Source organism: Molossus molossus, unplaced genomic scaffold (assembly GCF_014108415.1).
Source record: "Molossus molossus isolate mMolMol1 unplaced genomic scaffold, mMolMol1.p scaffold_m16_p_6, whole genome shotgun sequence".
Lineage (NCBI taxonomy): Eukaryota > Metazoa > Chordata > Mammalia > Chiroptera > Molossidae > Molossus > Molossus molossus.
This window is the reverse complement of record NW_023425399.1, coordinates 76,121,936-76,148,902: the sequence shown is the minus strand read 5'-3', so window position 1 is coordinate 76,148,902 and position 26,967 is coordinate 76,121,936. Positions and strand designations below refer to the sequence as shown.

The window sequence follows — 26,967 nt, the reverse complement described above, 5'->3', positions numbered from 1 at the left end:
GGTTATATCCTCTTGTTGGATCGATCCTTTTAATATTATGTAGTGACCTTCTTTGTCTCTTATTATGGCCCTCGTTTTGAAGTCTATTTTGTCAGAGATGAGTATTACTACACCAGCTTTTCTTTCATTTCCATTTGCTTGGAAATTTTTTTTCCATCTCTTCACTTTTATCCTGTGCCTCTTTTGTTGTGAGGTGAGTCTCTTGTAGACAGCATATATATGGGTTGTATTTTGTTATCCAATCAGCTACCCTATGTCTTTTGATTGGAGCATTTAAGCCACTTACATTTAAGGTTATTATTCATAGTTATTAGTTGCCATTTTTATATTATGCCTGTGTTCTTTTTTTCCTCTCTCTGTTTCTTCTTCTTATAAGAGTCCCTTCAGAATTTCTTGTAGTGCTGGTTTGGTGGTGGTGAATTCCTTTAGCCTTTTTTTTTTTTAATCTGTTAAGCTCTTTATTTCTTTTTCAATTTTGAATGATAGTCTTGCTGGATAGTCTTGGATTCAGACCCTTGCCTTGCATTACTTTGTATACTCCCTTCTGGCCTGCAGCGTTTCTATTGAGAAATCAGCTGTCAGTCTAATGGGATCCCCCTTTTAGGTAACTTTCTATCTCTCGCTTCCTTTAAGATTTTTTCTTTGTCTTTAATATTTGCCATTTTTATTATGATGTGTCTAGCTGTGGGTCTTTTGGGGTTCATCTTGCTTGGGATTCTCTGTGTTTTCTGGACTTGTGTGACTTTTTCCTTCACCAGTTTAGGGAAGTTTTCTGTCATTATTTCTTCAAACAGGTTCTCTATTCCTTTCTATGATTCTTCTCCTTCCGGTACACCTATAATGAGAATGTTGTTATGTTTTGTATTATCCCACAGCTCCCTTAAACTCTCCTCCTGCTTTTTAATTTATTCCCTCATTTGCTGCTCCACTTGGGTGTTTTTTTCTATCTTGTCTTCTAAGTTGCTGATTCAGTCTTCAGCTTCTTCTACTGAACGCTTCTAAGATATTTTTCATAACAGCTATGTCATTATTTTTTCTTGATTTCTATGCATAGTTTCTACCTCTTTTTTTAAGCTGAAGTAGTTCCCAGTGAGCTCTTCATAATTCTTATTAAGTTGCTTGTAGTTCTCACCAAATTGTTTGAACACCCTTATAATCATTGCTTTGAATTCTTTATCTGATAAGTTGCTTTCTTGTAGTTCCTGTAGCTCCTTTTCTGGTGATTCTTCTTTTTTTTTCCATGTGGGTGTTGTTTCTCATGTGGGTGTTGTTTCTTTGTCTCACGATTTTAGCAATCTGGTAGTTCTAAGCCCAGTGGGGATTGTTGGAATGTGTAGGCAGGTTTGTGTGTATCAACTAAGGCTGCTGTGCCTTCCAGCCTGTTTTGGTGTATGGCACCTTTTGCCTGCTGAGTCCTGGTGGGTTGATAACTGGTGGCTGGAATTGGTCTGTCGTGCAGGTCTCAGCTCCTTGAGACTCACTGCTGCTTGGGCTGGGGCACCGCTCTTAATCAGCTTCTGCTGATGCTGCTGGGGATGGGTCTTAGCTGCTGATACATGCTGCTGCTGCGTGGGTTGCACAGGTCCATCTGGTGCTCTACTGGGGTGTGTGGGACCCGCTGGTATGTTGCTAGGGTGCGAGAGGTTCCACTAGTATGCTGTTGGGGTGTGTGGGTTCCACTGGTGCACTTATGGGGTTCGTGGGTCCCTCTGGTACACTGCTGTGGTGCGTGGGTCCTGCTGGTGTGCTGTTGGGGAACCTTGATGCATGGTGGGGCTTAGCTCCTGATCAGTCCCTGCTGGGGGCAAGTGTCAGCTCCCAATTCACACTGCAGCTGCCGCTGCTGCTGCTGCTGCTGCCAGGGAATGCTCTCAGGTCCCAATACTTGACTGCTGTTGGGGGCTAAGAATGCTCTGCACCTGGGATTTTGCTGCTGCTAGGGGGAGTGGCTCCACTCCAACTCCACTGCTGCAGTTGTCAGGGGCAGGTCTCAGCTGCGCTAGCCCTGCTGCTTGGGCTGGGGCACCACTCCTGATCAGCCTTTGCTGATGCTGCTGGGGATGGTTTCAGCTGCCGATCTGAGCTGCTAATGCTTGTTTGGAGTGGGGCTCTACTCTCGCCCAGTCACTGTTGCTGTGGAGGGAGGTGCCGGGCTCCCAAGCTGGTGCTAGTGCCCCTATGAGCCTGGGTGGGCCTGGAGCCTGGGCTGGCTGCCATGCCATCGCGGGCCTGGACTCTGCAGCCACCATGCTGCTGTGGGCCTGGGCGAGCCATTGCTGCTGTTGGGGGTGGGGCTCCGGCTCCCCAACGGTTTCAGCTACTGTTGCAGGCACCTACAGTGTGCTGACCGTGCCAACACAGCTGAGACCACTGGACGGGTGGTGCAGGGCGCTCTAGTGGACTCAGGTCGCTTGGCCCCAGCCACTTCATTTCCTCCTCCCAGGGAAGACCCAGGATCCTTCAAAATGGCGAGGCCTCCTGGCCACTGCGCAGGGAAAAGTTCACTGACGTGCCGCTACTTACCACGGTAGCCAGCTGCTTTCTGTCCACAGCACAGGAACCTTCTGCCCTGTGTCTCTGCACTGCTCAAGGTTGGTTGTCCACGCTCACATTCACTCACACTCTCTCTCACACTCTTACACACTCACCCACGCTCTGGTCCTGCCTGTCCACCATCTTTTCCTCCCCTTTTATTTTTTTGAGAGAAACATCGATGTGAAAGCAATCACAGATAGGCTGCCTCCTGCATGGGCCCTATCTTTAAAGTCACTTAAAAGTGAAATCTAAATATGAGAATTTGAGGGGGGAGGTACTGCTTAAAATAGTACTGCCAGCCCTGGCCAATTGGGTTCAGTGGTTAGAGCGTCAGCCCAAGGACCAAAGAGTCGCAGGTTTGATTCCTGTCAAGGGTATGTACCCTGGTTGTGGTTCGATCCCCAGCCTTGGTCATGGTTGTGCGGGAGACAACCAATCGATGTGTCTCTCTCACATCAATGTTTCTCTGTCTCTCTTTCTCTCTCTCCCCCTCCCTCCCTCCCACTCTATCTGAAAATCAATGGAAAAATATCCTCGGGTGAGGATTAAAAAAAAAAGGTACTACTAGATTTTATGTAGATGGGGTAACTTGGTGCCATGACATACGTTAATATAAGGAACAGGAAGAAACCACACAAAGAACCAGTTCTAAAATGATCTCTTCATTTTTTTAATTTCTTAAAAAGCATGTTCACAGCACACTCCAAGGATGCCATTCAGCAATGGTTTGCTGCTCTTAGTCAAACAGAGTATGTCATAAAACAAAACAAAAAATTTTTAAAGTGGTTAATGGTTTTTAAAAATTAGGTCTCTGGACTTTCTGTAAATCCAATAATCACCAGTTATTTAAATCTGTTTCATAGTAAACATTTCAGAAATGTAGTATCTATCCCCAATCACACTTCTCTAAAAACTATACAACAGAAACAAAAATAAATATTTTTTCTAGAAAGAACATATTTGGCATTTTAAAATAATGTTAAAGGAGAAACTTTTGAGTGTAAATAATATTTAGATTTTTACTTCCTATTAGCAGATTGTCTCTAGTGGTTCTGATCTGAAGTCAGTAATAGGAGGAATGATTACACTGTAGTTAATGAACTTCAATCCTAACAAAACCAATGTACTTTTCTAGTACAGTGCTTGCTTTATTTAAGTGGCATCTAGCAAGTACTGAAAAATATTAAAAATGAGGTCAGATAGTTCAAATTAGATGGTTAATTTGGTACTCAACTTGTTTCAAAGTTAGTGTTCATCACCTGACTTGCTATATTTCTCTCAAAATAAATAAGTATATAGTATGAGTGAAATGTAAACTTTGTATCATTGACTTCATTAAAAATGTTAAATGGGGTTAAATCTTATATTCTGCCCTTCCAGATAACTTACATTTTCATTACAAATGCAGAGCAGCTGCACCCCGAGTTACATTCTATCCATTTCACCTAAATATGTTAAAAGCTAATTTTAAAAAATGTGGATGGTTTAGTTCTTATATATTTCTCTCTTTTAGAAACCTACAATGCCTTTTCTTGGATATGAACATGGAAAAGAACTCAGCTTATAATCATGATGTACCAATAAGAAGTATTTTGCTTTTATCTATTTTCATTAGCCTTTCTGAAACCAGATTTCCATTTATAACACCAATTAAAAGAAGATATTTTCCTTTAGAATCACGGTTACATTTTGGAAAAAGAATTGAGAAGGGCTAATTTCAGGCCAATAATATATTTAAGGGAAGATGAAACACTAAACAGGGAGGTGATCACAGCAAGACCTTTCCTCCCATATCTGGAAATGTTACCTAAGTTTTAAAAAATTATCATCCAAACATTTTATACCACGAATCCTGTAAAATCAGGTCAATTTCAACTAGATAACCTGTAGCTATTAAAGAATTATATTATCCTGTTCATAAGATGAGAGGTAGTGACATTTTATTCTCTCAATGCTGAGCTAAAAATTCCACACATCTGGCATATGGGTTACAAGGGGGGAAAAGCACAGAAGCACCATTGTACACTCCTTGTGTTTGGTATTTCAAGTCACCCATAACTTAATTTGGCATTGGCAGCCGGCAATCACTGCTGTGTTAACAATGAAAGCAGTGGGTATTGGTGCTATTCATCATATCGAACTGGAGGACCTTCATCATCTTTCAAAAATGAAGCAGCTTTCCTTCCATTCTTCTGAACATGATCTTCATTCGTTTTCTCCAAAGCTTCTATCTACAAAATTTAATACCATTTAAAATTGAATCCATTTGTCAAAATCCTATTTCACAGAATCCATACTTCAGATTGAGTCAGTATGTTTACTCTCTTAAAATGAGGTCATTCCAAATGATGCTGGCCTTGAATTAGAATTACAGTATATGACACGTATTATAATATGCCACATACATATATTACAGCATGACGCATGTATGTTTTTTACTTGATTATCAATATTTAGTCATCTTTATCAAGTTAGCAATTGGAATCAGGAATATGTCTTACGGTATACTCTATAAAGTTTTCAGGGGCCTGGCAGGTTTGGCTCAGCAATTAGAGCATCGGCCCAAAGACCAAAGAGTCTTGAGTTCAATTCTGGTCAAGGGCATATACCTTGGTTGCAGTTTGTCCCTGGCTCTGGTCCGCTCGTGTGGGAGGCAACTAGTCGATGTGTCTCTCCCACATCGATGTTCCTCTCTCCCTCCCTCCCTCCCTCCCACTCTATAAAAATATCCTTGGGTGAAGATTAAAAAAAAATTTATACCTATGCCAAGCCGGTGTGGCTCAGTAGTGGAGCATCGACCCATGCACCAAGAGGTCGCCAGTTCAATTCCCAGTCAGGGCACATGCCCAAGTTGTGGGCCAAATCCCTAATGGGGGGCATGCAGGAGGCGGCCAATCGATGTTCTCTCTCATCGATGTTTCCATCTCTCTCTCCCTCTCCCTCTCTCTAAACAATAAGGAAAAAAATTTCAAAAATAAAGAAATAAAGCTTTCAGGGAACAGGAAAAAGGATTTTTCTAGCATTCATTCAACAATAGTGACATCTACTTAGCAACTGTACTGAGCTAGAAGCTAGATTTACCATCTTTTTAGTACTTCTCCTCTGGCCTTAGACTTCAGCTTTCCAAATTCAAGTCATATAGGGAGTTCTGGAACAAACTCCCTAACAACTATTCTCTTCTCTGCTTCGGTATATTGTTGGGAATCATTAGCTGCTGTTTCACTTTTTAGTTTTTGTTCAATTTTTTTTTTTTTTTTTTGGTACGTGCCCCTAGCGGGAACCGAACCCAGGACTCTCTGGTCCACAGGCCAATGCTCCAATGGCTGAACCAAACTGGCCAGGGCTAGTTTTTGTTCAATTTTGACAGAACCCTAAGGGAGATTTTTTTATAGTTCTATAGATCCATGTTGTAATGACTGGGTATTTCTGAGAATGGCCACTGCTAACTTTGTATTTCCAGTTAAAAGCAGGACCATGTGCCACTAATTTCTGTGTCACCCAGAGTGTTCACCAGTTAACGTCACAAAAAAGGGGAAATACAGTGTACTGGAAATGTGTTATTTGGTTGTCTCAACCAAACTGTAAACTCCTTGAAGGGGTGTTTTGCTATGTCTATCTTAGTGTTTAAGCCTAGAAAGGATTAAAAATATCTCCAGAAAAAAAACAAATCACAAATTAATTTTGTTTTTGAGGGGAGGGAGGATAAAATTAGCTCTGGGTTTCAGTTATCTACTATACCCAGTCCTCAATTATCAGCAATGTGAAAACAGCTAAGCTTACCTCAGCTAAGAAATCAGCTTCATTATCTGCTGAGATGTTTAACCCTGAAACAGCATTGAAGAGTTCTCGTTCATTAAGGGCTTCCTTTACTCCTCCTTTCTGGAAAAACTAGTAAAAGAAAAATAAAGTCAGTAAGAAATATTAGCAAGGTTCTCTAAAAATGGAATTGTGTACTTGATAGGACACCACTGAATTCCTCCCACGACTTTTAAACCACAGATTTTCCCACTTCAAGTTTAATTGTGTTCAGGTTCTACTTGTTCTTTGTCCTCTCTTACACATCCACGCCGTTTTCTGAGTTAAGTCTGTCACAGTCTACAGCTGGATTACGTTTGTACCTTCTAAAGCTATAAAAATGAATGGTTTCTAAAACTGTTTGGCATTGCTTTGAATGTGTAGACTCAAAACATTCACTAAGTCCCATGAATAAAACTGTCAAACAGGCAGAGAAGTAATTTCCAATATGAAGTTATTCCATCATTCAGAAAGATCATTACTACCTGAATCTGTTACTAACAATTCATTTCCTTTAGAAACAGCAAACAAATGTGTCCCAACTCTGTGATTACTAAGTTTTACCTTCCCTAATCTGTCTACTATGCCTCAGAGAAACAATGATCAGATACTGTACCCGTATGACTATTGTCCTTTTAATGGTAATAACGATGACAGTAAGCATGCAGTCCTCTCTTTAAGGACTGGGTATGTATTAAGTGCCTACTGGACTGTTTAAACATTTGGAGCCAAAATAAAAACTTACTCTATTGGAAATTTAATTCAAAGGCCTGAATGTGAGGCACGCAAATTCTTGCTGAAAATAAAATCTGACAAATTGATCTTCATATCTCTATCTTGAAGGCACCCAGTAACCAAACCCTTCCTTCAATTTCTAAGAACATCTTACTTACGTTAGGAGTGAGAAAAATATATAAATCTCTTATATCCTATTTAAAAAACCATTATTAGTTTACATGCCTACCTGTGAGACATTCCTACAGTCACGGAACAAGAACTCCAGGCCATGAGGATGCGTTGGTTCTACAGACTGACTGACATCAATCAACCAAACCTATTTAAATATAGAGCATATTGATTAACCTTCAGCAATTTACATCAAGTCATTTAATCTGAATATTAACAAAACATTCTCACCTTCCCAGCATGCCACAGCATGTTATATTCACTGAGGTCAGCATGTACAAGCGTGCATTCATTATATAACTGCTGCATCAACTGTGAGGAGGCAAGGCAGACATTTAGGAAATGCAGTCATTCTAATTTACCAGTACAACTAAAATGTCTATGCTAACCAACAGTATCCAGAAAAATTAAGACTAGGTTAAAGAGCTTACTTCTTCTTTGTATAGTCTAGGATTGGGCTTTCTTTGTTTTAAGGTAGGGTGGTGAAACAGTGAGACACAGTGGGAGGAAGAGTGTTTGACACTCCTTCCTTGTCCATGTGATAACAATGGGGTCAGGAGGCCAAGGGGCAGACCTGGATTCCACACGAGTAAGAGAGCAGCCATGTGCATGGTCACTAATCAGAAGACTTAGGTTTACCCTTCATAAAAGGGCAAGTGACTCATTGAAACCTCTAGGGGATGTATATAATTCCAAGGTTAAAATGTACTTCCTGTCAGACATAGTAGGAAAGAGTTATTCTTATAAATTACGTGGTATTATATGTTCATTATTGATGATAGCCTTAGCCTTAGCCTTATAGTAGAAATCAGTGTTAATGCTTTGTGTCTCAGTCTTAATATAATTCAAACAAAAAAGTACATCACTACTTCATCCCTTCCCCAGCTACCCCACCACAAAAAAAAAAAAGCCAGAAAAGTAATTTGATTCTCCTTCAAATATTGTCCTACTGGAGGAAGAGAAAGTTGGATTGTCTCTGTAGCTAGATCTTAAGAAATTAACTTGTATAAGACTTCTGTATTCACATCAACTGCTGAATGACATGAGAGATCCATGCAGAGACTGTGTAAAAAGCATACATTTCTCCACTATTCAGTTAAAGAAATACAGAAAAATCATGACAATATTGGGAGAATTTTCTTAAGTTAGAAGGACCTCAGACTGAATTCAGTTGCTGTCCTGAAGCATAAATAGCTTCCTCCAGATTCATGACATGCGCCTCCTAACTCTAACACCTGCACAGATTGAGAAACCACTCCCGACCATCCTTAGTTTTCAGTACTTTGAGTCCAAATCTACTTCCTTCAAATTTCCCAAAAAGAAAGATAATTTCTTCACAGTTAGAGCAATATCATTCAAGAAGACGTAAAAACCAATTAGGCACTATATCTGCTAAATGTAGTAATGTCAAATTTTATTTAATAAGTTTTGTGAATAATAGCTTCATGCTTCTATATCACTGATGCTAACAATTGAGCCTTCACTTGCTCCATAAGCCTATTTTTCTAAAACGACTCAAGATACACACATAGTGGTACAAAGACAACTCTTCAGTTGTCCTTATTATATCACCATAAAAGAGTACTATTTTAGCCCTGGCCAGTTTGGCTCAGCAGTTAGAGCGTCGGCCTGCGGTCCTGAGAGACCCGGGTTCGGTTCCCGCTAAGGGCGCGTGCCTCGGCTGCAGTTTGTCCCCGGCCCTGGTCGGTTGTGCGGGTGGCAGCCACTCGATGTGTCCCTTTCACATCGATGTTTCTCTCTCTCTCTCTGTTCCTCTCTCTCCCTCCCACTCTACCTGAACAAAAAATGGAAAAATGTCCTCGGGTGAGGATAAAAAAAAAAACAAAAAAAAAAAAAACAAAGAGTACTATTTTAGGAAACTTTTTTAAGGTTTAGAAGAAATTTTTTAAAAGTTGGTATGTGAATGCTTTGAAAGGCGTAACTTACATGAAGAGTTTGATAGTAGGCTTCTTTCATTTCTTCACTACTGAGCTTCACTTCTTTCAATTTGGGGGCTGGAACTTGATCATGGCCAATAAAAGACATAACTAAAATGTGTTTCTTGAGTAGCACAACTGCTGGACAAGGAATTCCAGCTTTCCGCATTCTATTGAGAAAGAAGTGATTAAGAATATAAAGATCAGGGGAGAATGTTTTACTTATTCAAAAAATATCTAACAAGGGCCTGCAATGAGCTGCATGTTCTGTCCTGGAGATGTGGGAATGCACATGGAATGGCGGAAACGACAGACAGGTAAGGAGATGATTACAGGGCAGTATGGTCTGTGCACTGGCAGAGGTGGGGATGGGAACTATGGGAGCATGCAACATCAAGGAAGGTTTAGGAAAACTGGGTGAATGGGAATTAGCCAAATTAAGACAGTGTGGGGAGATGCTAGTCTAAGGCTAGAAGCAGCTTGTGGAAATGCATGGAAGCGTTCAAGAGCACAGTCCATTTGGGAAATGTACATAAATCAACACAACTGGACCTTCAATAGGAGGAAAGGCAATGTGGGTTGCAGGTGCAGAGACAGGTAGGCTCTGCATCACAAAAAGACTTTGAACTTTACACTAAAGACTACTGGGGCTACTGAAGAATTTTAAGAAAGGCAGAGGTGAGATCTCAGTAGTACAGAAGAGACTGGAGACCTCTTAGGAAATTATTCTATACTTAGAAGTCCTACTAAATAGAGGAATTTTGCGACAAATAAATATGAATATTACATTTGAAAGCAAACATCTTTAGAAAAAATAAACTAAAATTAAGCTTCCAGTAAGATTAAGATATGGGAAGTTTTGCCCTGGCCGATTTGGCTCAGCGGTTGGAGCGTCGGCCTGCGGTACAGAGAGAGCCGGGTTCAGTTCCCGCTAAGGGCACGTACCTCGGTTGCAGTTTGTCCCCGGCCCTGGTTGGTCGTGTGGGTGGCAGCCACTAGATGTGTCCCTTCACATCGATGTTTCTCTCTCTCTCTCCCTCCCGCTCTATCTGAACAAAAAATGGAAAAAATGTCCTCTGGTGAGGATTAAAAAAAAAAAAAAGATATGGGAAGTTTTATTAATGAGAAAGATTATTACTAAGTTACTTGGTTGATAAACCAAATTCCCTGATAAATTCTGCTTAGAGAATTGAGAAGCAAGTTTATTTTATTTTATTTTTTTATAAAATAATAAAATAACCAGGGCCGGGGACAAACTGCAACCGAGGTACGTGCCCTTAGTGGGAACTGAACCCGGGTCTCTCTGTACCACAGGCCGACGCTCCAACCGCTGAGCCAAACCAGCCAGGGCGAGAAGCAAGTTTAATAAATTAAAGCAAAATGCAATTTGACTGGTAAGGCTCCACCCCCACCAAAATAACAAATATTACATGTAATAAACATTTTCTAAAATAAGAAAGGGAAATAATTTTATGTAAAAATCCTAATTGGAGGATGAAAAAAGATAGCACTTAGATATATGACAAAAAAATCTTAGGCAGAAAATGACTCTATTTCCCTGCAACTGTATTGAGGAAAGAAAAAAGAAAATGGTTTATTTATCCTGAAAATATGAATTCATACTTATATGCATGGAAATGTTTCTTATAGAGAGCCTCTTCACACACTAGAATTTTGAGGCCTTCCCTAATTTCTGCAAATGAATTTAAAAGAAAGCACAGATTTTTTTTGCTTGGCTAAACAGGCCTAATACAAAAAGGTAATTACTCACTATTATTTCTAGCACAATGATTTTCTTTACCTTGTGAGATTGTGCATTTCTTTTTCTGCCCACATTCGAATGATCTTACGTGGATTTAGCTTACTGAAACGATCTTTAAACCTGAAATCATCTTTTATATATTTGTCACGGTTCTTGAACTCATTAAGGGTTGTTTTAAACACCTTGATGGCACATTCTGTAGGTATAAATTTACTATGTTCCTTTTCATCTTCCATGCTAAATGGAAGAAAAAAAAATTAAGTCAGTATAAGTTGTCAGCTCACAAGTAGAATAATTTCAAAATAAAAATTCTGTAACATGAGTACATCTACCTTCCTTAAACACAACTGGCAATAATGTTGTTCTGTTCTCTATTCCTATCCCATACTACAAAGTCTCACTTATATAACTGTGTTCCCTATTTCATAATTATCTTTTACTGACTATAACAATTCTTGCTGTAACGTTTTCCTCTTGGCTGTACCATAAGCTCTTTGAGAGTAGAAAACATGTCATACTTTATTCCCTGAAAAATCGAGCACAAGTTACTATTCAATTAATTGTGGATTACGAGGCCAACAATAGAAACCAGAATAACTTTGTGGAAGGCAGAATCCTAAAATGGCTGGCAGAATCCTAAGATGGCTTGCAAGATCCCAGCCCTCGGTGTACACACTCTGAATAATACCCACCCCCCTTGAGTGTAGGTAGCCCAGATATACACACACTAAATAACCCCACCCCCCACTTGAGTGTAGGTAGCCACTCCCTTCATTAGCTTACATTATATGGCAAAGGTGATGGAACAGTCATTCCCTGGATTACACTGCATTAATCTAAGACTCAGTTTCAGCTAACTGAAGGAGATTCTCCTGCTGGCTTTGAAGAAGTGACCTACTATGTAAAAGGGCTACATGACCAGGAACTGCAGCAGCCTCTAAGAAATTTCGAGCAGCCCCCACCTGACAGCCAACAAGTAGAGATCTCTCAGTCCTATAGCTGGAAGGAACTACATTGTACCAAGGGAACAAGACCCAAACTCCAGAAAGAATCACAGCCCAGCAGACACCTGCTTTACAGCCCTGTGAAACCCCGAGCAGAGAGCCCAGCTAAGCCATGCCCTCCCAAACTTCTGATCAACTAAAACTATGAGATAATAAATGGGTGTTGTTTTTAAGCTGCTAAGCCTGTGGTAATTTATGTAGCAAAGAAAACTAATATAAACTTTTAAAAGCATTTACTTTCAGTTGTAGAAAACCAAATGCTCTCTAGTTTTGCCAACTTACAAGTACAGTGAATCCTCAACATAAAGGACTAATTCCAGCAAGGGGGTGTCCATTAAAGCCAAAAGTCTGTTATATAATCAAGTAGCTTTTCCAAATGCGTGCATTATAGTCTTTGCCCCAGCAATGTGTGTGTTAGGAATTTAGCTTAAGGATATACTGGCAAAAGCACACCAAGGTAGAAATACAAGAATACTCCTATGTATTCACACAATGGAATGTACTACCATAAAAAATGGGGTAGTGTAAGCCAGTAATATAGGAGGATCTAAGATATATACTGAAAAACTAAGATCCTGAACATAGAGAATAATCTCTTTTATATTAAAAAAAACCAAGGGATATATGCATAAAAATTTCTGAAAGATCAGAGTAAAAAATTTTAATAGTTATCTTTAGAGAAAAGATCTGTGGGGTGAGAGTTGGTAAGATTAAAGATATTTTTCACTTTAATTTTTCCTGTAAAGTTTTAATTTCTACCACAAGTAATCTTTCATTTTAAATAATTTGTGCCATTAGGTTATATTTGCCTGATCTTAGGGAACCCTCAAATTAAATTTGAAAAGGGGCAACAAAGCTTAAAGTAAGGAAGAAATAAATGTTTATTAAGATTAATATATACCAAGTATTGTCAAGTATGACCCTCATGTATCCCCACAAAAATCCTGAGGTAAAGGTCAATTTATAAATGAGATATAGTAACTTGCTCCAGATGATACAGCTTGAAAAATGTTGAACTATTTTATTCTAACATTAATTTTTATCCTTTTCTCTTTGGAACTAACAGTATAATTCAATATACAAGTATACATGTATATCTCATCTAGAAACAGAGACTAGTTAAACAGTTAAGAAAACCTGCCCTGGCAGGGTAGCTCAGTATCATCCTGATAAGCCAAGTTTGTAGGCTAGATCCCATCAGGGCACATACGAGAATCAACCAATGAATGCATAAATAAGTGAAACAACAATCTCTCTCTCTCTCCCACCTCCCCCTCTAAAATCAATCAATAAGAAAAAAAATAATAATTTAAAAAAGACAAAGAAAACCTAAGGTAAGAACTTGACCAACAGTTATTTGAATCCCTTTAAGTACACAGTAAATAACTTTCTAAACCTAAAAAAAGTAGAATTCCTGTAATCTATTTTAACATATTTGTTTATAAACAATGTTAAGGTAAAGGGATAGCTGAGCTAGTAAGCCTTGCTGTGATTTCAACAGTAAGTAACCAGATGATTTCATATTCCTGGAATGTTCTCTAAACAGACTCTACTTTTAAAAATGTTTCTTTTCCTCATGCAGTTCTTTACTCATCTAAGCCCTTGTAACAAAGTGAAGTGGTAAGATCTAAATAGCGTAATATCTCTAAAAGACATTTTCTTAAATAATATAAGCATTATTTAAAACTGGTATTTCTTAAAGTAAGAATCGGAGTTATACGGGGAGGAATCAGTGACTGATGAAACATGTCCTCTTGGATCTGGTACCAAAAGGCTCCACAGTGGAAAAAACATGGGTTTTGAGACAAACCCAGGTTCAAATTTTGCTCTGCTACTTACAGTTGCCTGTATAATATAGTATGATTACAATAAAGTAGAAAGTATATGCACAGAAAAAAGACTGAAGGAGTCTACACAAAATTAATAATTACCCCCGGATGGTGGAATTAAGATGATTGTGTTTTTCTTTCTACATTCTTATATTGTCTAGATTTTCTACAATAACACTTTTTAAATTAATCTGCTTTCCAAGAAGCATTAACTTTGATTTTGTGTAAATCCATTCATATTGAGGAAAGGGGCTAAGCTTTTGTTGATATCATGGTATTATATTTTGCTCATTTACCTCCCTCCATATGCATGAAAGACAACAGATTCCTTCCCTGTACTAATGCAGCCAGTGATTGTCTCCAACATTCCAGAATTGACCATTTTATACATAAGTAAACGTGTCTTAGGATCGACTGCTTTTTCCTGCAAGAGATAAAGCACCATCAATGAAACCGTTCATCACATAACATTTTCTGAACTATTTCTATTATCAAATATTAAAAAATATATATATATATATTTTACCTTTATTATTTACTTATAATAGACTCTTAAGAGTAGTGTCAAGATACAATTTATTCCTATAACTTTAATGTCTTTGAAAATGAATATCTAGCCTGGCCGATGTGGCTCAATGGATTGAATGTCTTCCCATGGACTAAGAGGTTCTGGTTCAATTCCCAGTCAGGGCACATGCCTGGGTTTCAGACTTGACCCCCAGCAGGAGGTGTGCAGAAGGCAGCCGAGTGATGTTTCTATCTCCCTCTCCCTAGAAAAAAATCAATAAAAACCTATTTAAAAAAAAACACAAAAAACAGTTCTCCCAGTACACTTACCATTAGTTTGTTTTTCTAAAAGTTTAAAAATTACTTTAGCCTTGGCTTGTTTGGCTCAGCAGTTAGAGCATCAGCCCTTGGATTAAAGGGTCTCAGGTTTGATTCCCAGTCAAGGGCAGTATCTTGGTTTCAGGCTCAATCCTTGGCCCTGGCTGGGGTCATGCAGAAGGCAACCAATCACTGTGTCTCTCTCACATGGATGCTTCTCTCTCTCTCTCTCTCTCTCTCTCTCTCTCTCTCTCTCTCTCTCCCTCCCTCCCTCCCTCCCTTCCTCCCTTCCACTATACCTAAAAATCAATGAAAAAATATCCTCGGATAATGATTAACAACAACAACAACAAAAACCTTTATTCTCATGATATTAGACATTGTCTTCGTTTATGTAAAACATTAGAGCAGCGGTTCTCAACCTGTGGGTGGCGACCCCTTTGGGGGTAGAACAACCTTTTCACAGGGGTCGCCTAAGACCACTGGAAAACACACATTTGCGTTGGCAATTCATAACAGTAGCAAAATCATAGTTATGAAGTAGCAATAAAAATAATTTTACGGTTGGGGATCACCACTACATGAGGAACTGTATTAAAGGGTTGCGGCATTAGGAAGGTTGAGAACCACTGCATTAGAAACTTGTGAATTATTATAAATATGTCATAATTTCTTTAAAATCTTAGAACATTAAAATGCAATGTAAACTAATGACCATTAAAATGTTTTAAAATAGTGATTAATAAACCATTACATTAAATCTAAAAAGTCTTCTGTAATACTTTCAACAACAAAAAAAATCTAAAAAGTCTAATAAGAAAAGTACTTGGGTTTTATTTACATCTTTGATTTGAAAAACCAAACAAAAATAGAAGATTACTCACTGCAGTAGAATGTTCTTTTTTCTCATGGAGGCGGGCACTTCGACGTTCTTCTGAGTAGGCATGTTGTTTTAAAGCATTGAAAACATGGTTTGATAGTTTTAAATCCATTCCAATTCCATCTCCTACCTGAAACCCAGGTGCAAACTGCCAAAAAGAAGTTTTAGCAACTAATACTTTGAAATGCGGCCAGTAAAAACAAAAAATGAGGAGATCAGTCTTTACTTGAAACAGGTTTCCTACTCAATAGACGATCAGGCCATGGAGGCAGAACCCATATATAGTACAGTGAAAAAAAAAAAAATGACTCATTAACAGATCCAACAGAAAGGAGAGCAAGGCTATTTAAGAAGTTGCAACCAGCCCAGTCAGTGTGATTCACTGGTTGAGCGTCGAGCCATGCACCAAGAGGTCGCTGGTTTGATTCCCGGTCAGTGCACATGCCTAGGTTGTGGACCAAATCCCCAGTGGGGGGCATGCAGGCGGCGGCTAATCGATGTTCTCTATCATCAATGTTTCTATCTCTCTCTCCTTCTCCCTTCCTCTCTCTAAAAGAATAAAGAAAAAAAGTTTTTTTTTAATAATAATAACTAGAAACTAAAAAAAAAGAAATTGCAACTGGCCGTGGCTGGTTTTGCTCAGTGGTTAGAGGGTCAGCCTGCAGAGCATCTCAGGTTTGAGTTCCAGTCAAGAGCAAGCACCTGGGTTGCAGGTTAGATCCCCGGCCCTAGTTGGAGTGCTTCGGGAGGCAGGCAACCAGTCAGTGTGTCTCTCTGACAGCGATGTCTGTCTTTCTCTCTCTCTCTTTCACCCCTCCCTCCTTCCCTTCCATGCTATCTAAAATAATCAATTAAAAAATATTATCGGGTGAGGATTAACAAAAAACTGAAAGAAAAGAAATTGCAACCCAAAGGAAGAGGTTTATTGTATTCTATGCACAGAAAACATCCAATCACGTGTAAAAACATTTCAGCATATGCTTTGTACCTTGCTGTTACTTCAAAGGACACTATATTTTGAAGATTACACCAAATCTTACCAAAGAAATATAATTTCATAATTAATTATTTCTGAGGAGTGGGTTAGTATAGCAAACTATGCCCACACCATGACAACTATGTTCTAGAAGTACACTGTTCAATATAGTAGCCACTAGCCACATGTGGATATTTAAAGTTAAATTAATTAAAAAAAAAAAAAAATTCAGTTCTTCAGTTACAACACCAAAATTTCAGTTGTCAAATGTGGATAATATTAAATAGCACAGATACAAAACACTTCTACCAGTAAGTTCTTTTGGATAGGGCTGTTCTAGAGTCAAATCTGGACTGTTTCTAGAATGTAATATGTTTACTTAACAAGTATTTGTGTCCTCAAGTCTAAATATTTTATATTAACCAAAATATTTATAAAAGAGGGAAAATGCTATTTTCCCCCTTTTCTATTATGTTAAATTACATTTTATTTCTGATTTTTCAGGAGTAATTCAGGCATAACATAAAAAATGTAAAAAGTATAAAAGGGGATATAGTAGAAAGCATTTCTATTTCTTTCTCCCATTCTTATCCCCTAATCACCACTGTTTCCTGTTCTTGGGTAGGAGTGCTAGTTTATGAAAAATAAAATGCTGAAAAATAATTGTTACTTTCCTAAGAACTTCTTCATTTTAGAATCAATATAAATCAAACTATTTTTCTTAATATTGTAGAATTTTATTCTGTGGTACATTATATTCTCATTAGTGGTTGAGAGTTTTCATGATACTGCCATATTATAATCTAAAACATTTTTAGAAGGAATGAAAGATATTTTTAGAAATTTAAGATATTGTGTTTAGAATCTCATGTTTTTAACTTATTCTAATAAAATTGTCAATTCAGAGATAATATTTTCTGTAACTTACATTCTCCATTCTGGCTGTATTCTTCCTCCCACATACTACTTCATCATGTTTGGTGGTGATGTCTTTTCCTTTTCCAATAAAGCCCTTTTTGGGAGTAGGAACTGGTTTTGCTAAAGGCAATTAAGACAAGCCAAGTATGTAAAATAGCAAAAACTAAATTACTCAATTCAATATTGTCTGAAAAGATATTTGAATCTAACAGTAAATTACCAAACACAACTCAAAGATAAATATAAAATATAAGGATTCATTGGAAAACTTAATCTTCCTATGTTTCCATCAAATAAAAGCATTAATACCTGGTCTATAGGGATCATCACGAGTATCCTGCCAGTCTACCTCATCTTCAGAGCTATCACTGTCTTCATAAGGATGCACTTTTCGATAATTTTCAAAGGAAATGGAAACTTAAAAGGCAAAAAAACAGTTGAAGACTTATTGAGGAGCACTTTACAAGTATTTCTACCACCCAATGCAGTTGTCACAATGAGGTTGGAGTACCTTTGCTATCTCCATTGAATTTTTTTTCTTCACGCCTAAGCTGTGCATCATATTCTCTGTCAAATTCCATCTGTAGCATCTGAGCCAGCATTAGGTCACTGGAAGTATCAGTGTTTTCTCCAGTAATAAATGGTCCTTCAGCAACACTATTCAAAATAAGGCAATATAAACTAATATACTGTGCTATGTAAACAGATGCTACCAATTATGAGAGCTGGATGTGCTTTTTCACTTAAAAATTGTACTAAAGAAACAATGGAAAAAACTTTACTAAAGCACCTTCTCCTGACCAGCCACCCTCTGATTAATGGCAGGAACCTGTGAGCACAAACTGGGATTAAGAAAGCTGTGAGAGAAAGCTACAGAATCTATAATAAATTTCACACTAAGACCCAGAATTCATTTGTTCCGTGTTCTGACCAAAGGAGAGATAACATCTATACAGGAAAATAAACTACAGATGTTTGATTAAAACATTATTTGGTAATCTGGAGACTATCTGGTGCAATTGTTGCAATAACTAAAACCCAGAGAAACAGAATGGTCTGCCTAAGATAATACTGAAAACTCATCACAGAATCAGGACCAAAACTCAAGTATCAGTGGACGCCCAGTATAGTGCTCTTTCTACTGCACTGCTTTTCTAAATGTATTTCGTAATCATTTGTGATGACAATCACTAATCAAATCCTAAAACTTTGTCATAATAAGCTGCTAGACAAAATAGATTCATGAATTTTACTTACACAACTTTAGGAAAAGTGGCAGCTTCTTCTTCTAATTGCAACTCTTTTGCCAACTGTTCACTCATTACATCAGCCAAAGAACAAGATATTGTGTTCTGAGGGGTAGCCCACGGACACTATTGAAGAAAAAAAAAAAGGCAATTCAATTCATAATAATGAAATTAAAATTTCTTTCAAACTTTGAAATAAAGTTATCTTTTGAGAACTAAATTAGTTTAATCAACCCAAAGTAAAACTATCTCCCGGCTCAAATCGGCAAATGTGTCTTTTAGTTGAAGGGATATAGCACCACCCCACCAGCCAATGAGTTCATATAATGCCCCTTATTCCAAGTCCATACTCACCAAACAACCTCCTGCTTATAATTTGGCTTCCCATACAGAATCTCTTAATAGGAACAGACTATACCAATTGGCACATTTCAAGCCCACTTGGAAGGCATACCTCATTCTAATTTAAGCAGTTTCTTCTACATGTAAAAAGTATGTGTCAGTCTCTCTCAAGACACCTTGGGATATGCTAAAAAAAAAAAAAAAAAAAAAAAAAAATTGACAATAAAAACTATTTTCTGAACTTCAGAAGCCAAAAAATAGTCTTAAAATAATACCACTATAGCAGAATGATATTCTGTGAGACTATTCTTAGGGGGCTAGCCAGCCAGCCTTTCTCAATGACATCACTATCTCAGCCCTTTGAGGGGGCAAGTTTTACTTACAGCAGCAAATTATATTTGATAGTCTAGGGATTAGAACCATCAATATTGAGTTAGATGTCTAAATATCTCTTGAACTTGCCCAGCTCTCCTTCTAAGATTCTACCTATCATCCTCCCATCACCAAGCTACCATAAGAGCTTCCTAACCTTTCTGCTTCCATTCCTGCTTGTTTCTAGTCAGCACACCCCAACACAATGATTTTCTTAAAATGCAGACTTGATTGGTCCAGTTTCCTTACTTAAAGCTCTTTCCTTGTTTTAATGTTTCCCATTGACTTTAGGATAAAGTCCAAACTTATTCCTTAACTACTGAGTGTCTTACTTAGAATGGAGCACATGTTTTAGCCAGACAAAACTGTTTCATCAAGTTTAGCCAGTAAAGGATCTCTAGCTGGCCTAAGGGCTTTTTTGACTCTGAGGACAACTGAGCAACTGACCCTTGCTCAGGTTCCAAAGCACTGAGGTTCAGGAATTTACTTGGTTCAGACTGTTACGGTGGAGCACTTAAGGGTGATAAATGACAACTATGCCTAAGTGAATCAGGATCAAGTTTTATCTAGTCTAACCCTGAGATTGATGAGATGCACCCAGATCTCAGCACATACCTACACTAGCCTATTGCAGAACTGACCTCGAGAGAACGGGGAGGCTTCCTCAAGGTCTGGAATGACTTCATTTGCTCAGATCTTATAAGCAATTGAGCACTCTCCTGGTGTGAATTTTGAGGTCTAGAATCTTGAAGCTCTCTGTAATCTGGAGAATATAGCTAATCTTTTGGCCACATGACTCTGCTGACTTCCTTCTAAATCCTCTAGGTAGAAGACATAATGCTACCTAGAAATGTTTGGTCTGATCAGTTTCAAAGTCCAGGTTCCAAAAGGTAAAAGATTGTATTCTCTAACTCAGAATTGTCAATCACATTCTGCAATGACTAATAGTAAAATAAAAGGCAGTGACTCACTATATTTGAGTCACTTGGCTAAATATACATAACTTATACAGATTAAAGTCACACAACAATTGATCAGTTGCAATACTACCCCTATTTTATAGATTTAGAAACTGAGACACAGAAACTTTTTTTGTAGATGGAAGTGCTGAGATCTGAACCAAGGCAGTAGGATTTAAGTGACTGCATTCTTAGTATTTTGCTATACTGCTTCCCTAATCACCTTGCCTTGGGATATGAGAAGCAAACTGCTGTACTATACTGTCTGCAGTCTAAAATCCAAATTCCTCAGCAATAAATGTCCTTCAAAACTTGATCTAATTTAACTTTCCAGTCTCAATTACCCTCATTACCCTACACTCAAGCAACACTTAATTATATGTCCTTCCACACCTTCACACATGCTCTTCTCTCCTGATGCTTTTTCCTCCATATCTATTTCTCCCAATTAAATTACACCTCCTCCTTAAGGCTGTCTTAATGTCCACCCGTTTCTTTGTGTTCCTATACCACTGTGTACTGTGTGAGCAGGACCAATCACTGTATCAGTTACTGCATCAACCACAATATAGCAGTAGCCTCTTGAAAGGCAGGGTGTTTTCATTCTCAGAGCCCAGCATGGAGCTTCAGACATAAAGAGGCACTCAAGTGTTTACTGAATATGTGCCAAAAGGAAACACGGGAGATATTCCACAAAACTGGCAGGTTGCCCCTAGGCTGTAGAGGTCTGTTGCCTTTCTACACGCCTACTAAGGTTCTTTTTTCCTCTTGAAGTTGGACCCTCTGCCCATCCACTTCTGATTTTCTAGTCTTTTGCCAAGGTCAATTAATTCCACTAATATGTAAAATTTAGCTTATTTCTTTAGAAGAGATATAAATGGGCGGCAGTTAACCGTTAATTTTGAGGCAGAGATTTACCTATTCCCCAAACAGATTGAATCAGAAAGGGAACATGCAGAGAGCACAGTGGGCACCAAGGCACCCTGCCCACTCCCACTGCTCTTGCTCCTCAGAGCCTCAGACTCTAGAGATGTACTTCCTGGTACGTCTGCTAACCAGCTCAGCTAGGCCGCCTTCCTCTGATGAGGGTAATAAATTGGTCAAGACTTCTGAAAGGTTGCCAACTCCCATATTTGGACCAAATCCAAACTCTTCAAACCTGTAGTCAGAAGCTCTCCATAAAACATTTCAAGCTGGGTAAGGGACAATGCACCATAGACACAAGAGGTTTACCACCCCAAGGGGGGCCTAGAAAATTTACTGGGGACTCCTCCTAGGAATGAGCACCATGGAGTGTATAGAGAGGAATCCTCTGTCATCACCTTACAACTCTTCAGTAAATCAGATACTCTTTGTAATTAGAGAAACTTTATTAAATGTTAAAATAATAATAAATCTAAAAAGATAAAGAAGAAAATCCCGCCCAGTTGGCGTGGTTCAGTGGTTGAGGGTTGACCCATGCACCAAGAGGTCACCGGTTTGATTCCCTATTAGGATACATGCCCAGATTGTGGGCCTGATCCCCAGTAGAGGATTTGCAGGAGGCGGCCAGTGGATATTCTCTCTCATCGATGTTTCTATCTCTCTCTCCTTCTCCCTTCTTCTCTCTCTAAAATCAATAAAGAAAAAAAATTATTGCCCTGGCCGGTTTGGCTCAGCAGTTAGAGCGTTGGCCTGCGGTCCAGAGAGACCTGGGTTTGGTTCCCGCTAGGGACATGTACCTCGGTTGCAGTTTGTTCCCGGCCCTGGTTGGGTCCTGCGGGTGGCAACCACTCAATGTGTCCCTTTCACATCGATATTTCTCTCTCTCTCCCTCCCACTCACTCTATCTGAACAAAAATGTTCTTGGGTGAGGATAAAAAAGAAAAAAAAAAAAGAAAAAAAAAGAAGAGTTCCCCCATAATCTTCTCTATCTTTGTTGTACAACATCATTTTCCACTACTCCCTTCATCAACATGAACTCCCCATTGCATCAAGATGGGAAACCCCACACAATCCTTTCCAGTTAGTTATTCTGCTTTAAATGACATCAAGCTCATAACCAGTTCCCTGATTCATTCTTCCCTGTTTGATGAAGAGCCCTGAGACTCACCAGACTTTCCTCCCCTCTGGTAAACAGCCACCACTGAACTCTGTTCAGTAGTGGCGGTCATCACTAATAAGACATTCTCCCAAACCTGGCTGGCTGCAGATTAGAGGGAAACTGTCCCCTTTTCTTTCCATCTCCCAAAGATGCATCCCTAGCTGTTTATGCCAGTTTTATCTTTTTAAAGCTTTACTGCAGATAACTACAGAGAAAGAATCAAGTAAAATAAAAAACAGCAAACACAAGTGGGCACATAAAAATCCAGTTGTCAACTTGAAGCAAATCAAGACAACCATAGCCCACAGGAAGATCCCTTGTCTATACATGCAGCTAGAAGATACAATATAGACAGAATATTTAAGTGGGTAAATTTACTTCTCAAGACATGGTCTCTGGAAAGTGTTATCTGGGTCTATGCAACAACACTAATCTATTTTTTTTTTTTTTAATTTTTTTTATTGATTGATTTTAGAGGAAGAGAAGCATTGAGTTGATGTTCCACTCAAAACGTTGGCCTATCAGGACAATGTTCTAACCAACTGAGCTACCTGGCAAGGGCTATGTTGTTGTTTTTTTAACTTTAAATTTTAGGGTTGTTTTAGATTTATACAAAAATTGCAAAGACAGTACAGAGTTCCCAAATATCCTATAATAGTTTTCCCTGTATTAGTATTGTACATTTGTCACAATTAATGAACCAACATTTTTTTTTTTTTTTTATCCTCACCCAAAGACATTTTTCCATTTTTTGTTCAGATAGAGCGGGAGGGAGAGAAAGGGAGAGAGAGAAACATCGATGTGAAGGGACACATCGAGTGGCTGCCACCCGCACGACCAACCAGGGCCAGGGACAAACTGCAACCGAGGTACATGCCCTCAGCGGGAACCGAACCCGGGTCTCTCTGTACCACAGGCTGACGCTCCAACCGCTGAGCCAAACTGGCCAGGGCAATGAACCAACATTTATACATTATTAATTAATGTCTATACTTTATTCAGATTTCCTTAGTTTTCCCCAAATGTCCCTTTTTTACTCCAGGATCCTATCCGGGATACCATACATTTAGTTATTGTGTCTGTTTAGGCTCTTCTTGGCTCTCAGTTTTTTACTTTCCTTGTTTTTGATGACCTTGATAGTTTTGAGGAATACCACTAATTTTTTATAGCTCACTTTCCAATAGAGGTATACACATCCTCACTTTTGCCCAAGTTAGCCAATTCTCCCTTCTTGGACTATCCCAACATTCTTTGCCCATAAAGCAGTTTGGCATTTTATAAATGGTAGCCCAGAATCCTGGGGGTTTCCCCCAGACCCTTTCAGGGTATCTGTGAGGTCAAACTTATTTTCATAATAGTACTAAGACATCCCCTGTCTTTTCCACTCATTCACTCAAGAGTGTGGAGTTGAGTTTTCCAGACTCTTTATCAGACATGACATCATTCTGATTGCTATGGGAATGTGTGCATGTGTATTCTTGCATTTTCCAACATTTTCTAAAGTAGTAGGTTTAGGATATAAATGTGATTTTTAGAGATTAACTCAGTTTGTTCTCAATATGTCTACTGTGCTCTCATTACCCATCCTTGATTATACCTGCTATAATCTACATATCTGTGATACTAGATTTTCTTCAATATACTTCAACCAAATCATATTGCAACAGATTGAATGAAAAAAGGAGCTATGAGAATCCAGCTGTCTTCTATTTTTTTTTTTTAATCCTCACCCAAGGATATGTTTCTACTGATTTTAGAGAGAAGAAGGGTAAGGGAAAGAGAAAGGAAAGGAAAGAGAGGGAGTGGGGGAGGGAGAGGGGGAGGGGCGGGAGGGGGTAGAGGGGAAGGGAGGGAGAGACAATTCAACTGGTTGCCTCCCATACAGGCCCCGACTGGGGATTGGACCCACAACCGACTGGGGATTGGACCCACAACCGATGTTATGTGCCCTGAACAGGAATCAAACCTGCAACCTTTTGGTGTATGGAACGATGCTCTGACCAACTGAGCAACCTGGCCAGGGCTCAACTGTATTCTATTGTCAGACATTAAAAAGACTTGCAAAAATGTAAAACAATATTACTCTCTTCACTAGTTTTTTGTTTTGGAAAATAATTTTTAATATAAATATATTACTTTTATATTAACATGACTTAATATTTTTCAGTCTTGCAGTTTTAATTTCGATATGACAAACATCAATAGCAATAGCCAATATAAACAAAATTTCTCCAGAGTCCTCAATGATTTTTAAGAGTGTAAAGAAGTCCCCACTGAAAACTTGAGAATCACTGGCCTTTAACATTCTTTCCATTTTTTAAGACTTTCCCCCAAACTCCACCTCTCTATGTAGGATTCAATATTCACTCTGGTCCTCCAAGTTAGAGAAGGAAAGGATTAAGTAAAACTTGCAGCATCTTTCTAAATTTTTTGCCTATGAAATGCTATCTTCCCAACTGAACACCAGTAAACCCAGGATGGTATTTTTGTTGCATAATAAAAATAATACTTGATGGATACCAGTTATATTTTTATTTAAATGTACACCAATATTTTATTATTGAATTCATTTTGTAAATAAAATTTGTTCTGAATTTAGGAAATCTGAGCAAAGTTTGTTTTATTTTCACCAACTGTTGTTGATGCTTAACTGGAGGAATTTAACATGCAAACTACATATTAATTAGTATCTGTCAACTGATTTTGTCTTTTTGTCTATTGATCTTGGGACTTGAAGACATGGCGTTATAGAAAAAAGTACACAAAGTAACATGTACATGTAACCACAATTGCCAACAGAACAGCTCAGATTCTCCCTACAGTTGTACGAGACAACTTCATGAAATTAATTTTCCTTTTACTTAGTAGCCAATTATTTCCCCCTATTTCTGTTAAGATCTGGCCTGAAGATGCAATAAGTTTAACAAATGATCCTCTACAGGAAAAGAAAAGTTCTGTGTTGGCATATAAAGAACTATGAAGCTAAAAAGGTTGGATTCCTTCATAACTTTAACTTGAGGAACACAAAATCCCAACTGAAGCACTCTTATTTTCAAGCAAACCTTCAATAAAGTGGCAAAGAGCCTTTTCATCCTTTAGTGAAAGTATCGTGAAAAGGAGCAGCCTGAAATCCGGAAACCTGGTGTGAAATAAACATAAGAGTTGGCCATTATAGGAAAAGCGTAAATGTTACAGCCAGGCCGCTAAGAATCCGTAACCGTTTTTTACAGTAAGTCGAGTACACTTCAGTATTAGCCTGGGTGGAGAAAAGGTGCCCCTAGATTTATCTTTCACGACTTAAAAAACAAGAAATTGCCTAAGTAGTATAACCACACTTGTCAAGTTAAGGAAACAGCTTTCTACATCACCTCTGCCGGCTTCTTGGGTGTTGCTGGGCTGACTCACTCGGCCGGTGCAAAACAGGCCGGGGCCGGATTTCCCTCGAACGTCACTGGCGGTGCGGCCCCGCCCACAAATACACTACGGACTTGGAGAGAGCGGGGGGCGGACCCAGAGAAAGACCCCAGGTCTCGGGCGGCCTGGGCCCTCCTCGCCTCTTCCACTCCCACCCCGGCCGCCCTGCAGTGTAGCCCTTCCCCGCTCTCCGGGGTCTCGCCCAGAACTCCCCGGGTCGCCTGCGGAGCTGCCTCGGCGCCGGTCACCCTCTCTCGGCCCTCTAACAGGTCCAGCCCAGGTGACCAAACAAGGAGTGTTTGCCCCGACGGCCACTCACCTTGTTGGACCCCCAAGCCGTTGCCGGCCCCGGTTCAGGCGATGACACTCCGACCAGATCCATGTGGGAGAAGAAACCAGCAACGACAACAGAGCAGAGAGAGGGCAGGACCGGGAAGCAGCCTCCGCCGGGGAGACAGCAAGCGGGGCAGGGGCGACGGGGTGCTGGTGCTGGTGGTGGTGCGGGAGCTGAGGTGACAGATGGCGGCGGCCGCCGCCGCCGCGTCCGGAACTAGACCTCTTCTCTTCCGCCCTCTCTGCTGGGACCGTCGCTTCCGATTGGCCAGCGCCCCGGGCTCCGCCTTAAGTCACCTCTGCCCGCCCCCGGAGGGCCGCACTTCCGGTCGCAGCCCCGGGCAGCCGGCTGCTGGTCCTGGAAGCCCCTGGAGGGGCAGAGGCCGGGTGTGGCTTCTCTGGCCACCTTCTGTCTTCACCCTCACCGCGGTCCCCTTCCTTCCTCCTTCGCTGGGCAAGACATCCGCTGGATGTCTTGTTATCGGAATGAGACTGCGTGAATTATAAATAAACGAGCAAACGAAATTCTCTCTGTTGGTTCATTATTTCCCGGGTAAATTCTAAACTGGGCTGAAATGCGAGACAGAAAGTGGCAGGTTTAGCCAGCCGAAGGAGACAGGAAGAAATCGGTTGTGTTGTCCTTAGGAGACGGGACATGGAATGTGGAAATTTGTAAAAGGTATTACATAACATTGAACATAACTAGGACTGCCTAATACAATTTTTGATTCGATATTTTGTAGAGAGATTCTCATAAGGTGGCTGGATAAAAATATCTAAGCATTACACTTCACTTACATATTCACCCACTGTTCGAACTAACTCTCCAGTCCTCAAAATACTCCTGAGA

At 39.5% G+C, this 26,967-nt stretch overlaps 1 protein-coding gene across 5 annotated transcripts; it reads right to left on the bottom strand.

Annotated features, from left to right (window-relative positions):
- Nucleotides 1-3,677: 3,677 nt before the first annotated feature.
- RIOK3 (RIO kinase 3) lies at nt 3,678-26,304 on the bottom strand. 5 transcript variants are annotated; one of them, XM_036244422.1, is made up of 13 exons: nt 26,104-26,304; nt 18,625-18,740; nt 17,879-18,024; nt 17,677-17,784; nt 17,378-17,487; nt 15,478-15,621; nt 14,065-14,192; nt 10,975-11,172; nt 9,184-9,343; nt 7,468-7,548; nt 7,295-7,384; nt 6,316-6,423; nt 3,678-4,766 (listed from the first exon to the last, which is right to left on the bottom strand). In XM_036244422.1, exons 1-13 carry the CDS (start codon nt 26,164-26,166, stop codon nt 4,659-4,661), a joined length of 1,560 nt encoding a protein of 519 aa, XP_036100315.1. In that variant the 5' UTR covers nt 26,167-26,304; the 3' UTR covers nt 3,678-4,658. The 5 variants fall into 5 exon arrangements, with proteins under 5 accessions (XP_036100315.1, XP_036100317.1, XP_036100316.1 ...); XM_036244424.1 differs by lacking the exon at nt 26,104-26,304 and adding an exon at nt 25,739-25,859; XM_036244423.1 differs by lacking the exon at nt 26,104-26,304 and adding an exon at nt 25,433-25,477.
- Between the last annotated feature and the right edge of the window lie 663 nt (nt 26,305-26,967).

Coding starts and splice junctions, on each gene's coding strand:
- RIOK3 (XM_036244422.1), bottom strand. CDS start 26,166: ATGGATCTGGTCGGAGTGTCATCGCCTGAACCGGGGCCGGCAACGGCT. Junction 9,344..10,974: donor GAAATGCACAATCTCACAAG/GTAAAGAAAATC, acceptor CTTTCTCAATAG/AATGCGGAAAGCTGGAATTC. Junction 7,385..7,467: donor TGCTGTGGCATGCTGGGAAG/GTGAGAATGTTT, acceptor ATATTTAAATAG/GTTTGGTTGATTGATGTCAG.